The sequence below is a fragment of the Macaca nemestrina genome, chromosome 12 (genome assembly GCF_043159975.1).
Source record: "Macaca nemestrina isolate mMacNem1 chromosome 12, mMacNem.hap1, whole genome shotgun sequence".
In the NCBI taxonomy this organism is placed as follows: Eukaryota; Metazoa; Chordata; class Mammalia; order Primates; family Cercopithecidae; genus Macaca; species Macaca nemestrina.
In genome coordinates this window covers 56435247-56447226 of record NC_092136.1, presented here as the reverse complement: position 1 = coordinate 56447226, position 11980 = coordinate 56435247, and the positions used below count along the sequence as shown (strand labels likewise).

Below are 11980 nucleotides of genomic sequence, written 5' to 3'. Positions count from 1 at the left end.
CAACATGTTGACCAGGTTGGTCTCTAACTGCCGACCACAGGCGCTCTTCTTTTTTTGAGGTGGATCTCACTCTGTTGCCAGGCTAGAGTGCAGTGGTGTGATCTCGGGTCACTGCAACCAACCTCCATCTCCCGGTTTCAAGCGATTCTCCTGCTTCAGCCTTCCAAGTAGCTGGGACTACAGGTGCACGCCACCATGTCTAGCTGAGTTTTGTATTTTTAGTAGAGATGGGGTTTCACCATGTTGGCCAGGGTGGTCTTGATCTCTCGACCTCGTGATCTGCCAGCCTCGGCCTCCCAAAGTGCTGAGATTACAGGCGTGAGGAGCCTCCGTGCGTGGCCGCATCTCTTCTTAATTTTTGTCTAATTTCATCCTACCTCAAAATCAACTCTGAGACTATGTTTTATGCTCTTCTGAATTCTCAGCCTTCACCTTGCCTAAGGAGGCTTAGATACCTATGTTGACTGTAGTGCTGGGGATTGAGATTGTGGGACACCATAAGATTATGTAATTGTGTTTACAGTGGCTTAACAAATGACTTTTTTCACTAGTCTTATCATATTTATTTATTGAGCAGTCATTCATTTCGGTGTCTACCACAAAAAGATGGATGTGGTCCCTGCCCTAGAGGAGTTCACATGGAAACTTCCAGTCACAGAAGTCACATTGTCTGTGTCACCAGCTTAACAAAATAAAACTAAAATCTACAAAGAGGTTGAGTGTGCTAATCACTCTACCAACTAGCTCCTGAATGGGCCCTGGGGCCAAGCTCCCTTTGGGGATACAGGAATGCTGGCTCCCCAGACAGGATCTTGTACCCAGTGTGCTCTGTTCTCTCTGAAGAATGAGACACAGGCCCCATGCCAGCTGTAGATCTGCAAGCCTCACTGGCTCCCTGTTCCCAGCACTATAGCTTAAAACCATATTTTTCACCACCACTTCTTTTCCCTTTCAGTTTTAGAGAGAGGAAATCAACATTTTTGGACTACCTTCTATGTGCCAGGTTCTTTCACACACATTGTGCTCTGCTAAAATCTTCACAATTCCATGATATACAAGTCAATTCTGGAATCTAGGCATATAATGGAATAGCTTTTGAATCACAAAGAATGAAGCTTCAATTCTGGCTCAGCCACCTAAAAGTCATTACTAGTATTAATTCCTTTCTTCATTTATTCACTAAAGAATTTTTTAAACTGCTCCTATACATTCTAACTCTGTGGTAGGAAGTGAGGATACAAAGGTGAATAGAACATAATCCTGTTTTCAAGGCCCTCACTTTGGGCAGTGGAGCAGGGAGAGGAAAATTCTTTTTATTTCTGAGATGGAGTTTCACTCTTGTTGCCCAGGCTGGAGTGCAATGGCACGATCTCAGCTCACTGTAACTTCTGCCTCCTGGGTTCAAACAATTCAGGGAGAGAAGAATTCTTAAACAGATTGTATTTGTAATACTATTACACTTTTTACAGGTTATTATTATGAAAACTTTCTGACTCTTCACAATTTAAGTAGCCTGAGCCTTGGGTTCTTCATTTGTAAATTTTTTTTTGAGACGGAGTCTTGCTCTGTTGCCCAGGCTGGAGTGCGCTGGCGCAATCTCAGCTCACTGTAACGTCTGCCTCCCTGGTCCAAGTGATTCTCCTGCCTCAGCCTCCTGAGTATCTGGGATTACAGGTGAGCACCACCATGCCTGGCTAATTTTTGTATTTTTAGTAGAGATGGGGTTTTGCCATGTTAGCCAGGCTGGTCTCGAGCAAACTCTTGACCTCAGGTGATCCCACCCACCTCCCAAATTGCTGTGATTACCATTGTGAGCCACCACACCTGGCCTAAGTCAGGAATAATTCTGTCTTCCAGGCACAGTGGCTGGCATATAGAAGGTAGTAACATTGCAAAACCCACTGCTCCAGGGAAAGGCTTTCGTGTGCCTTTCCTTCTTTTTTTTTGTAAACTAAAAACAATAAGCGATCATTTAACGAATTGTATTTGAAGGCTTACAATTAATTTTAAGTATACCTGTTTATACAACTTTGTTACAATAATAACAGATATGAAAGGAAATTACTCCAAATCTCACCATCCTTTTAATAGAAAATAAATTATTTTCATTTGCCAACCTTGTTTTTCAGTCTTTGTCCATGTTACACAGCCATATCCTTACACAAATACTTTTTTGTTATACTTTTTAATGGCTGTGAAATATTTAATTTACTGGATTCTTGCTATTTGCTTAACCAGTCCTATATTGTTCAACATTTCTCTTCAGAGGCAGAGTGATTTAGTGGAAACAATGGAAAGTTTGAAAACAAAGATCTTAGGTTTGAAATCTTAGTTGAACTTCTTACTACGTGACCTTGGGTAAGTTATTTAACCTTTCTGAAACAAACTTTTTCTTGGCTCTTATAAAAGAGGACTTTTTCTTTCTTTCTTTCTTTCTCCCCCCTCCCTCTTTTTTTAAAGAGATGGGGTCTCGCTAGGTAGCCCAGGCAGTAGTGTAATGGCTATTTACAGGCACCATCTTAACAGGCTGCCACCTTGAACTCCTGGTCTCAAGCAATTCTCCTGCCTCAACAGGTGGATTACGCCCGGCTAGGAAGGTGAATTTTAATAGGGATTATACTTTTACTCTGCATTAAGAGGTGATTTATATAAAGTTCCAATTAAAATTTGGATGCTCAATAAAAAGCCACAATTTAAGTAATTACCAACATGTAATGTGATTAAAAACCTTTCAAATCTTCCGTGTTATTGCCTTAGGATAAAGTCTCATAAGTGGAATTACTGGGTCAGAGTTTAAACATTTTTTGTTTTGTCTTGTTTTTTTGAGACGGAGTTTCGCTCTTGTTGCCCAAGCTGGAGTGCAATGGCACGATCTCGGCTCACTGCAATCTCCGCCTCCCGGATTCAAGCGATTCTCCTGCCTCAGCCTCTCGAGTAGCTGGGACTACAGGCGCGTGCCACCACGCCCAGCTAATTTTTTGTATTTTTAGTAGAAACGGGGTTTCACCGTGTGAGCCAGGATGCTCTCGATCTCCTGATCTCATGATCCGCCCGCCTCGGCCTCCCAAAGTGCTAGGATTACAGGCGTGAGCCACCGCGCCCGGCAGTTTAAACATTTTAATGGCAATCAGAAACACATCTCAAATTGCTTTTCAGAGTTTCCTTCATTTACGCAGCCATTAGCAATAGATTGCACCACACTATCTGATTCCATTTATGATCACTATGGATATAGTACGTGAAACCTTTTGTAACTGATTGTTTTACTTTTCTTTTTGTGGAATTTGAACACTTTTCGTTTTTTGAATAGCAAGACTTGTCTGTAGGAACGACAGCTTAGGCAGTCACGTGGGCTGCGGACTGTGTTTGTGGACTACATCTCCCAAAGCGCTCCGCAGGCGCGCCCACAGGAAGTCGCCGGGGCATCTCCCGCCTCCACGCCGAGGCGAAGAGGTTCTATCCGGGGCCTTGGAGCTTCTCTTTCCTTTCGCGCCGGTTGCCGCTGCGGAGCGCGGCGGGTCCATGTGCGCAGTGAGTGGCGCTATCCCTGGCCCAGTAGCACCCGAACCCCGGGTTTGACCGAGTCCGCGCTGCGATGGACCCCAACACCATTATCGAGGCCCTGCGGGGCACCATGGACCCAGCCCTGCGTGAGGCCGCGGAGCGCCAGCTCAATGAAGTAAGGACGCCCGGCTAGCGGTGGCGGCGGGCAGGCGGGCAGACAGAGGTGGCAGGCCGAGTCCCCGGGGCCTGGCCGGAGGCGCGGACGACGTCGTTGAGGGCCCCAACAGGAGGGTGGGGCGGACATCTGACGGCGACTTCCACGCCGGGGCGCCTAGATGTGGTGTGGTGGTGGTGGCTGCAGCCAAGGCTGCCTTTGCTTCGGATCCTGAGCTGGGCCTCTGCCTGCGGTCTAGGCATGAGGAGCCGGCTGAGGCGAAGCGGGCGTGACGGGTTGGACACATGGCCGGCTAGGGTGGCCGGCCGCCCTCTAGGTCATTCCCAGCTCGTTCCTCACGCCCAGGAGGGGGCGAAACTTACTGGGAGGTTTTTCAGACGTTTCTGAGACCAGTCTCGCCGTCGCAGGGTTTGGAGGGTCTCCTGGGAATGCCGACCGGTCCTTTGGGGGCTGCGCCTGTCATCCTTGTCACTTGGCTGGGCTGATCAGTGGCCTGCCTCGGGCACAACTTCCTTCTCTCTGGCTGAGTTGCTAGGGAAGGCTTTCAAAGGCAAACCCGCGCCTCATTAGTAGGACAGGGGTAGTGCGGGACATTCAGTCTGATCCCTGCTCTTCCACTGTCATAATGCTTCAGTCGGAGGGCTGGCTTATGTAGTGGAAATAATCAGGTGAAGTGCACCCTTCTAGGTATAGCTGCACCATTGATTTCTTGAGTGACCTTGGGCCAGTCACTTAACCTCTTGATCCTGAGTTTTTCCCATTCATAAAATTACGCCACAGAGTTGCTGTGACAGTCCGGTGCGATAATGTTAAGTCTGAGTGCCTTGGAATGTGCCGAGCTCCTTATCAGTTCAGATATTGCATTCTCTGAAGGTTTTTGTTTCCCCCATATTTTGGGGGGACTGCTCCTTGGAAAACAGCTTTATTGCATGAATATTTATTGTACTATCTCCAACGTCATTCTTTGTTTCTAAACTTTTGCAGTTTTATGTATTAATGATCAGTATTTTAGAGCCTCCTTAAAAGGGCTGCTGTAACTTTTTTGCCAGTTAGTAACTGTCTTTTAGCATACTGCTGAATCTGCCAACTTTGTTGAACTTTAGTGTACATTTTTTAACTGAAAAATCACACTTTAAAATAGAAATTCAACTATTTTATGCGTCTTTTAGCTGGTAAATAATTTAAAAACGTTGTTTATATTGACTTACCAGAAACAGCTGAAATGTTACTAATTGGACTTTTTCAGTGTAAAGGGCTGCACTAGAGATCCCTCCCTCATGGAACTTACAGTTCAAGAAGACTACCTACAGAGTTTACAGAAATTAAATGTAAAATTATTTCAGAATGTTAAATCTATTTTGTATGTAAGTGAGGTCATTATACCACACGAAGTGATGATTATGTGTTCAAATTTTTAGACTCGAAGTCACCTTGGGAGGAGCTTAATTTTTTTGGATATAAAATAGTGAGTTGAACCGTATTACTATTTTGAACCGTTATACAGCTATGGAAGGAGCAACGGATCACTTTTTGTTTTGATTTGCTTTGTGATCGACATGGGTTAAGGTGAACATTATTTTGCTTGTTAAATAATAATGCAGTTACAATTCTAGAAAAGCTGAAAGTTTAGTCACGGTCATTTCTATCATGACTTTGCTGTAATCGCGTATTATTTTGACTGATTATACTTGCGTGTAATTATTAATTTTAAAAGTGAGTACTTGAAAGAGTTGGTTTGCTTCTACAAAAATTGGGGAAATAATACTTCCTGAAAATCTGAAATTCATTTATTCCTCAGATAGACATTGCATGTCTAGTATATGCACTAACATCTTGTAATAGAGACCTAGGGTATTTGACAAGCTAGTTTTTGGAAAATAAACAAATGATCAAAATAGCATTCAAAGCCTTTTTTACTTAACCATTAAACTACTGTTCTGGAATACTGTCAAACAGTGAACACCGCTAATCTGTCAAAGAAAATTTATTACATGGCCTTTACTTTTGTAATCCTTAGCTATTTACATTTCATACATTTCTTTCAATTACAACACTTAGATTTTTAAATATTCTTCCTAAGGTAAATTTTCTATTAGTATATTTACTTTCATTCCATTTTAATACACTGCTTCTCCCTCTCCCTTCTTCCATTTAAATATTTTTTGCTTTGACTTTCTTGTGGCAGAACATTGATTTGGGAGACAGATCTCAGATAAGTCTTGAATATAGTAAGAATGAGGAAGTAACATTTCTGAAAGGCTCTTGCTTTGGAGAAGATAGAAGAAGGAATTATTCTATGATGTCTCTCATTCCACTGAAGCTGTGTTTTGGTTCATTTAGAACCAAAGAAAAAGATCATTGACATTTGAATGAATCTTTTCACTAAGTGAAATAATCACTGACTCAATGTAAAATTTGTAAATGATATTAAAGTGTTTATAGTGTAGGTAGTGTCAAAATAAAATAGGGCTTCTGCCTCAGAGTCTTTGCACTTAACTCCTTGGAACTCCTTTCATAGTTATCCCCCTAACTTGTTCTCTCATTTCCTTCCATCCCTGTTCAAATATTTCCTTATCACTGAGGAATTCCTTGACCATCATACTCCCTATCTCCTTTCACTTGTTTTCCTCTATAGCACTGATTTGTCATACACATTTGGCTTATTTTTAAAATTAATTTTATTTGGCCGGGCGTGGCGTTTCACGCCTGTAATCCCAGCCTTTTGGGAGGCCGAGGTGGACTGATCACTTGAGGTTGGGAGTTCGAGACCAGCCTGACCAACATGGAGAAACCCCGTCTCTACTGAAAATACAAAATTAGCTGGGTGCGATGGCACATGCTTGTAATCCTAGCTACTCGGGAGGCTGAGGCAGGAGAATCGCTTGAACCTGGGAGGCGGAGGTTGCGGTGAGCTGAGATTGCACCATTGCACTCCAGCCTGGGCAACAGAGTGAGACTCCATCTCAAAAAAATTAATTAATTAATTAAATTTTAAAAATTGGCCAGGCACAGTGACTCATGCCTGTAATCCCAGCACTTTGGGAGACCGCGGCGGGCCGGGCGGATCACCTGAGGTCGGGAATTCGAGACCAGCCTGACCAACATGGAGAAACTCCATCTCTACTAAAAATACAAAATTAGCTATGCGTGGTGGCACACACCGGTAATCCCAGCTACTAGGGAGGCTGAGGCAGGAGAATCGCTTGAACCTAGGAGGCAGAGGTTGTGGTGAGCCGAGATCATGCCATTGCACTCCAGCCTGGGCAACGAGAGCGAAACTCCATCTGAAAAAATAAAAATAAAAATAAATAAATTTTTTTTTTATGAGACAGAGCCTTACTCTGTCACCCAGACTGGAGTGCAATGGCGCGATCTCAACTCACTGCAAGCTCTGCCTCCCGGGTTCATGCCATTCTCCTGCCTCAGCCTCCTGAATAGCCGGGACTACAGGTGCCTGCCACCACGTCTGGCTAATTGTTTGTATTTTTAGTAAAGACGGGGTTTCACTGTGTTAGCCAGGATGGTCTTGATCTCCTGACCTTGTGATCCACCCGTCTCAGCCTCCCAAAGTGCTGGGATTACAGGCGTGAGCCACCATGCTTGGCCTTTTTTTTTTTTTTTTTTTTTTTTGAGATGGAGTCTTGTTCTTATTACCCAGGCTGGAGTGCAGTGGCGCAATCTCAGCCCACCGCGACTTCTGCCTCCTGGGTTCAAGCGATTCTCCTGCCTCAGGCTCCTGAGTAGCTGGGATTAGGTGCCTGCCGCCACACCTAGCTAATGTTATATTTTTAGTAGAGACGGGTTTCACCATGTTGGCTAGGCTTATCTCGAACTCCTGACCTCGTGATCTGCCCGCCTTGGCCTCCCAAAGTGCTGGGATCACAGGCATGAGCCACCATGCCCAGCCTATTTATTTATATTTATTTTTTGAGACAGGATCTTGCTCTGTCACCCAGGCTGCAGTGCAGTAGCACCATCATGGCTCACGGCAGCCTCTCCCTCCCGGGCTCAAGCGACACTCCCACTTCAGCCTCTCAAGTAGCTGAGACTATAGGGATGTGCCACTATGCCCAACTATTTTTGTATTTTTTGTAGAGACAAGGTTTCACTGTGTTGCCCAAGCTTGTTTTTAATTTTTTCAGAGCCAAGGCCTTGCTATATTGCCCAGGCTGGAGTGCAGTGGGCTCTGCTGCACTACATAGTACACTACAGCTTAGAACTCTTCTTCGCCTCAAGCAGCCTCCTCCTTTCTGAGCCTCCCATGTGGGTGGGACTGCAGACACGTGCTACCACACCTGGCCTAATTTTACTTTTGTTCTCTCCACTATAATTTTAAGTTTCATGAGGTCATGAATTATTATTTTTTGTTATTGTTATTCCTTAATTTACCAGTAATAGGCTTTATGACTTACTGTTATAATATTAGTAAATAGCAATATGGGCTTTAGCTCTTTTATTTATTTTTAAAAATTTACTATTATTTTTGTGGCAGGGTCTCACTCTGTTGCCTAGGCTAGAGTGCAGTGGCATGATCTTGGCTCACTGCAGCCTCCAATCCCAGGTTCAAGCGATTTTCAGGCCTCAGCCCCTTGAGTAGCTGAAACTTAAGGTGCGTACCACCATACCTGGCTAATTTTAGTATTTTAGTAGAGACGGGGTTTCGCCACATTGTCCAGGCCAGTCTCAAACTCCTGACCTCAAGTGATCCATCCACCTTGACCTCCCAAAGTGCTGAGATTACAGGCATGAGCCACTGCACCAGCCGGCATTTTTAAATATAATGCCAGGAAGATACTTACGAAATACTCATTCCGAAGGATAATTCCCAGTCTGGTTCATGTAACAGCAAATGTCTGTGTGCTAGGCACTGAGCTAAGTAGTTGGATGCAGAGAAATTCATGATCACTTTCTTACTAGAGCTCCATAATCACTATGTCACTGGCCCTTACAATACATGTGGTCAGTACTATAATAAAACTATATGTAAATTTTGGATAAGGAAACTATTGGATCTGATTTTGGCTAAGGTGGATATGATCTTGGCATCAATAGTCTCTCCCCTGTTGTATTTGCAGCCAAGAAAAATGCTGTAAGTAGAATTAGAGGGTTTACCCAGAAGACATTTAAACTCTTAGTTCCTAAGCTCAATATTTTATATAATGGTTATATATATATATACACCTTTTTTTCTTTTAGTGGAGTTTTGCTCTTTTTGCCCAGGCTGGCGTGCATTGGCGCCATCCGGCTCACTGCAACCTCTGCTCCCGGGTTCAAGCAATTCTCCTGCCTCAGCCTCCTGAGTAGCTGGGATTAAAGGCATGTACCACCACACCCGGGCTAATTTTTGTGTTTTTAGCAGAGATGGGATTTCACCATGTTGGCCAGGCTGGTCTTGAACTCCTCACTGCAGGTGATTTACCCGCCTCGGCCTCCCAAAGTGCTGGAATTACAGGCGTGAGTCACTGTGCCTGGCCTAATTTTGTATTTTTAGTAGAGATGGGGTTTCACCATGTTGGCCCAGTTGGTCTCGAACTCCTGACCTCAGATGATCCGTCTGTCTTGGCCTCCCAAAGTGCTGGGATTACAGGCCTGAGCCACCGTGCTCGGCCTAATGGTTTTATGTATATAGGCAGCAGTGCTACTTTCTCACATGCTTTATATGAAAAAGTGAACTTGCTTTTGATAAGTTTCTTGATATTTTGGGTTTTTTTTTTTTTTTTTTTTTTAAACTCACACTACCCTGGCTCACTTTTGGGATTGTCACAGACGGTTAACTATTACTGCTGTATGTGATATACCTTACTTATAAATGGTTCATTTGATTTCATTTTATTAAAAGTATTTAATTAATGAAAATCTTAGGTCTGGAAAAGTGTAAAATAATGGCGTATTTGTAGGATAATCTGGAATGTTTAGAAATAAAGCAATAAAAGAAGACCAGAGTAGCCTGTAGTTTAGATAACATTCCTTCACCAGGAATATTTTAAAGTTACTGTTCTGAATTTGGGAGAAGGAAAGTCCCTGGATACTTTGGCTCTTAGATAGCAAGTTATTCAGTGACGTAGCTTGTTAAAGATCTGAAAGAGGCTGGGCGCAGTGGCTCACGCCTGTAATCCCAACACTTTGGAAGGTAAAAGCAGGGAGAAGATCACTCGAGTTCAGGAGTTTAAGACCAGCCTGGGCAACATAGGGAGACCCTGTCACTACGAAAAAATTCTTGTAGTGACATGAGCCATGGCACCCGGCTGCTAAACAATTTCTAATAAAAAAGTTTTTTTTTTTTTTCAAGTTCCTAGTTGGGGACCAGGTGTGGTGGCTCACGCCTGTAATCCAGCACTTTGGGAGGCCGAAGTAGGCGGATCATGAAGTCAGGAGTTCGAGACAAGCCTGGTCAACATAGTGAAACCCCGTCTCTAAAAATATGAAAAATTAGCCGGGCGTGGTGGTGGGTGCCTGTAATCCCAGCTACTTGGGAGACTGAGGCAGGAGAATCGCTTGAACCCGGGAGGCGGAGGTGCAGTGAGCCAAGATCCTGTCGTTGCATTCCAGCCCAGGCAATAGTGCGAGACTCTGTCTCAAAAAATGAAAAATAAAATTAAAGTTCCGGCTGGGTGTGTTGGCTCACACCTGTATCCCAGCACTTTGGGAGGCTGAGGTGGGTGGATCACGAGGTCAGGATCAAGACCATCGTGGCGAACATGGTGAAACCCCATTTCTACTAAAAATACAGAAAATTAGCTGGGCATGGTGGTGGGCGCCTGTAGTTCTGGCTACTCAGGAGGCTGAGGCAGGAGAATAGCATGAACCTGGGAGGCAGAGCTTGCAGTGAGCAGAGATCACACCACTGCACTCCAGCCTGGCAACACAGTGGGACTCCATCTTAAAGAAAAAAAAAATAACATAAAACTTCCTAGTTGGAAAGCATAAAAATGATATTGTAAAATAATATAATAATAATAATTATTATTATTATTTTTGTGACGGGATTTCACACTGTTACCCAGGCTGGAGTGCAGTAGTATGAACATGGCTCACAGCGGCCTTTACTCTCCTGGGATCAAGCTATCCTCCTGCCTCAGCCTCCCAGCTAGCTGGGACTACAGGTGCACACCACCATGCCTGGCTAAGTTTTTGATTTTTTGTAGAGATGAGGTCTCTCTTTGTTGCCCAGCCTTGTCTCCCAAAATGCTAGAATTACAGGTGTGAGCCACTGCACCTGACATATTACTGTTTTTTAACAAAGGCAGGGGGACACAGTGAAGAGCCTTAGCCCTGTCCTGAGTCTACGACTATAATGACTTAACCTCACTGTGCCTCATATTTCATGTAGCCAAAGTAGATGTCATATTTGCCTTTGTCAAATTCTTTTTCTTTTTTTTTCTGGGACAGAGTTTCGCTCTTGTTGCCCAGGCTGGAGTGCAATGGTGCAGTCTCAGCTCACCACAACCTCCGCCTCCCGGATTCAGGTGATTCTCCTGCCTCAGCCTCTTGAGTAGCTGGGATTACAGATATGCACCACCACGTCTGGCTAATTTTGTATTTTTAGCAGACGGGGTTTCTCCATGTTGGTAGGCTGGTCTCGAACTCCCAACCTCAGGTGATCTGCCCACCTTGGCCTCCCAAATTGCTGGGATTACAGGTGTGAGCCACTGTGCCCAGCTTGTCAAATGCTTTAGTAACAACAAAGGTTAGAAGTTCCTTGGTTCTTGAAATTACCTGGTTGTATTTTATGTAAAAATCTGATATCACAGCATTCTTCTACCTCCTATGTTCCTTAAAAATGGTCTGAAGTATAGTAGCTAATTGAAAGTCTCTTTGGTTATATTTCAGTGGAGAGAAATAATACAAAATTACAGTTTTGGCCCGGTGTGGTGGCTCAGGCCTGTAATCCCAGGACTTTGGGAGGCCAGGGTGGGTGGATCTCAGGATCACCTGAGATCGGGGGTTGCCTGGCCAACATGGCAAAACCCTGTCTACTAAAAATACAAAAATTAGCTGGGCGTGGTGTTGCATGCCTATAATCCCAGCTACTCAGGAGGCTGAGGCACGAGAACCGCTTGAACCTGGGAGGCAGTGGCTGAAGTGAGCCGAGATTGCTCTACTGCACTCCAGCCTGGGCGACAGAGCAAGACTCTTGTCTCCAAAAAAAAAAAAAAAAAAGTTACAGGTTTGAAGAGTAAGTTTTAAAAGATACTGACGTTAGTGATTACATTGGAAAATGTGGGTCCAGAGGGAAAACTGATTTTGAAGATATGCATTACATACAGGGTGTCTAGTTTGAGGAGCTGGTAAACATCAAGT

General features: G+C 44.1%; 1 protein-coding gene across 1 annotated transcript in view; it reads left to right on the top strand.

Moving 5' to 3' along the window:
• Window positions 1-3459: 3459 nt before the first annotated feature.
• Window positions 3460-11980, top strand: part of LOC105488757 (importin 7) — a 65498-nt gene continuing 56977 nt past the window's right edge. Inside the window, exon 1 of the mRNA XM_011753152.3 lies at window positions 3460-3679. Coding sequence (XP_011751454.1) covers window positions 3596-3679 — 84 coding nt within the window. The 5' untranslated portion in view covers window positions 3460-3595. The remainder of the gene's footprint in view (window positions 3680-11980) is intronic.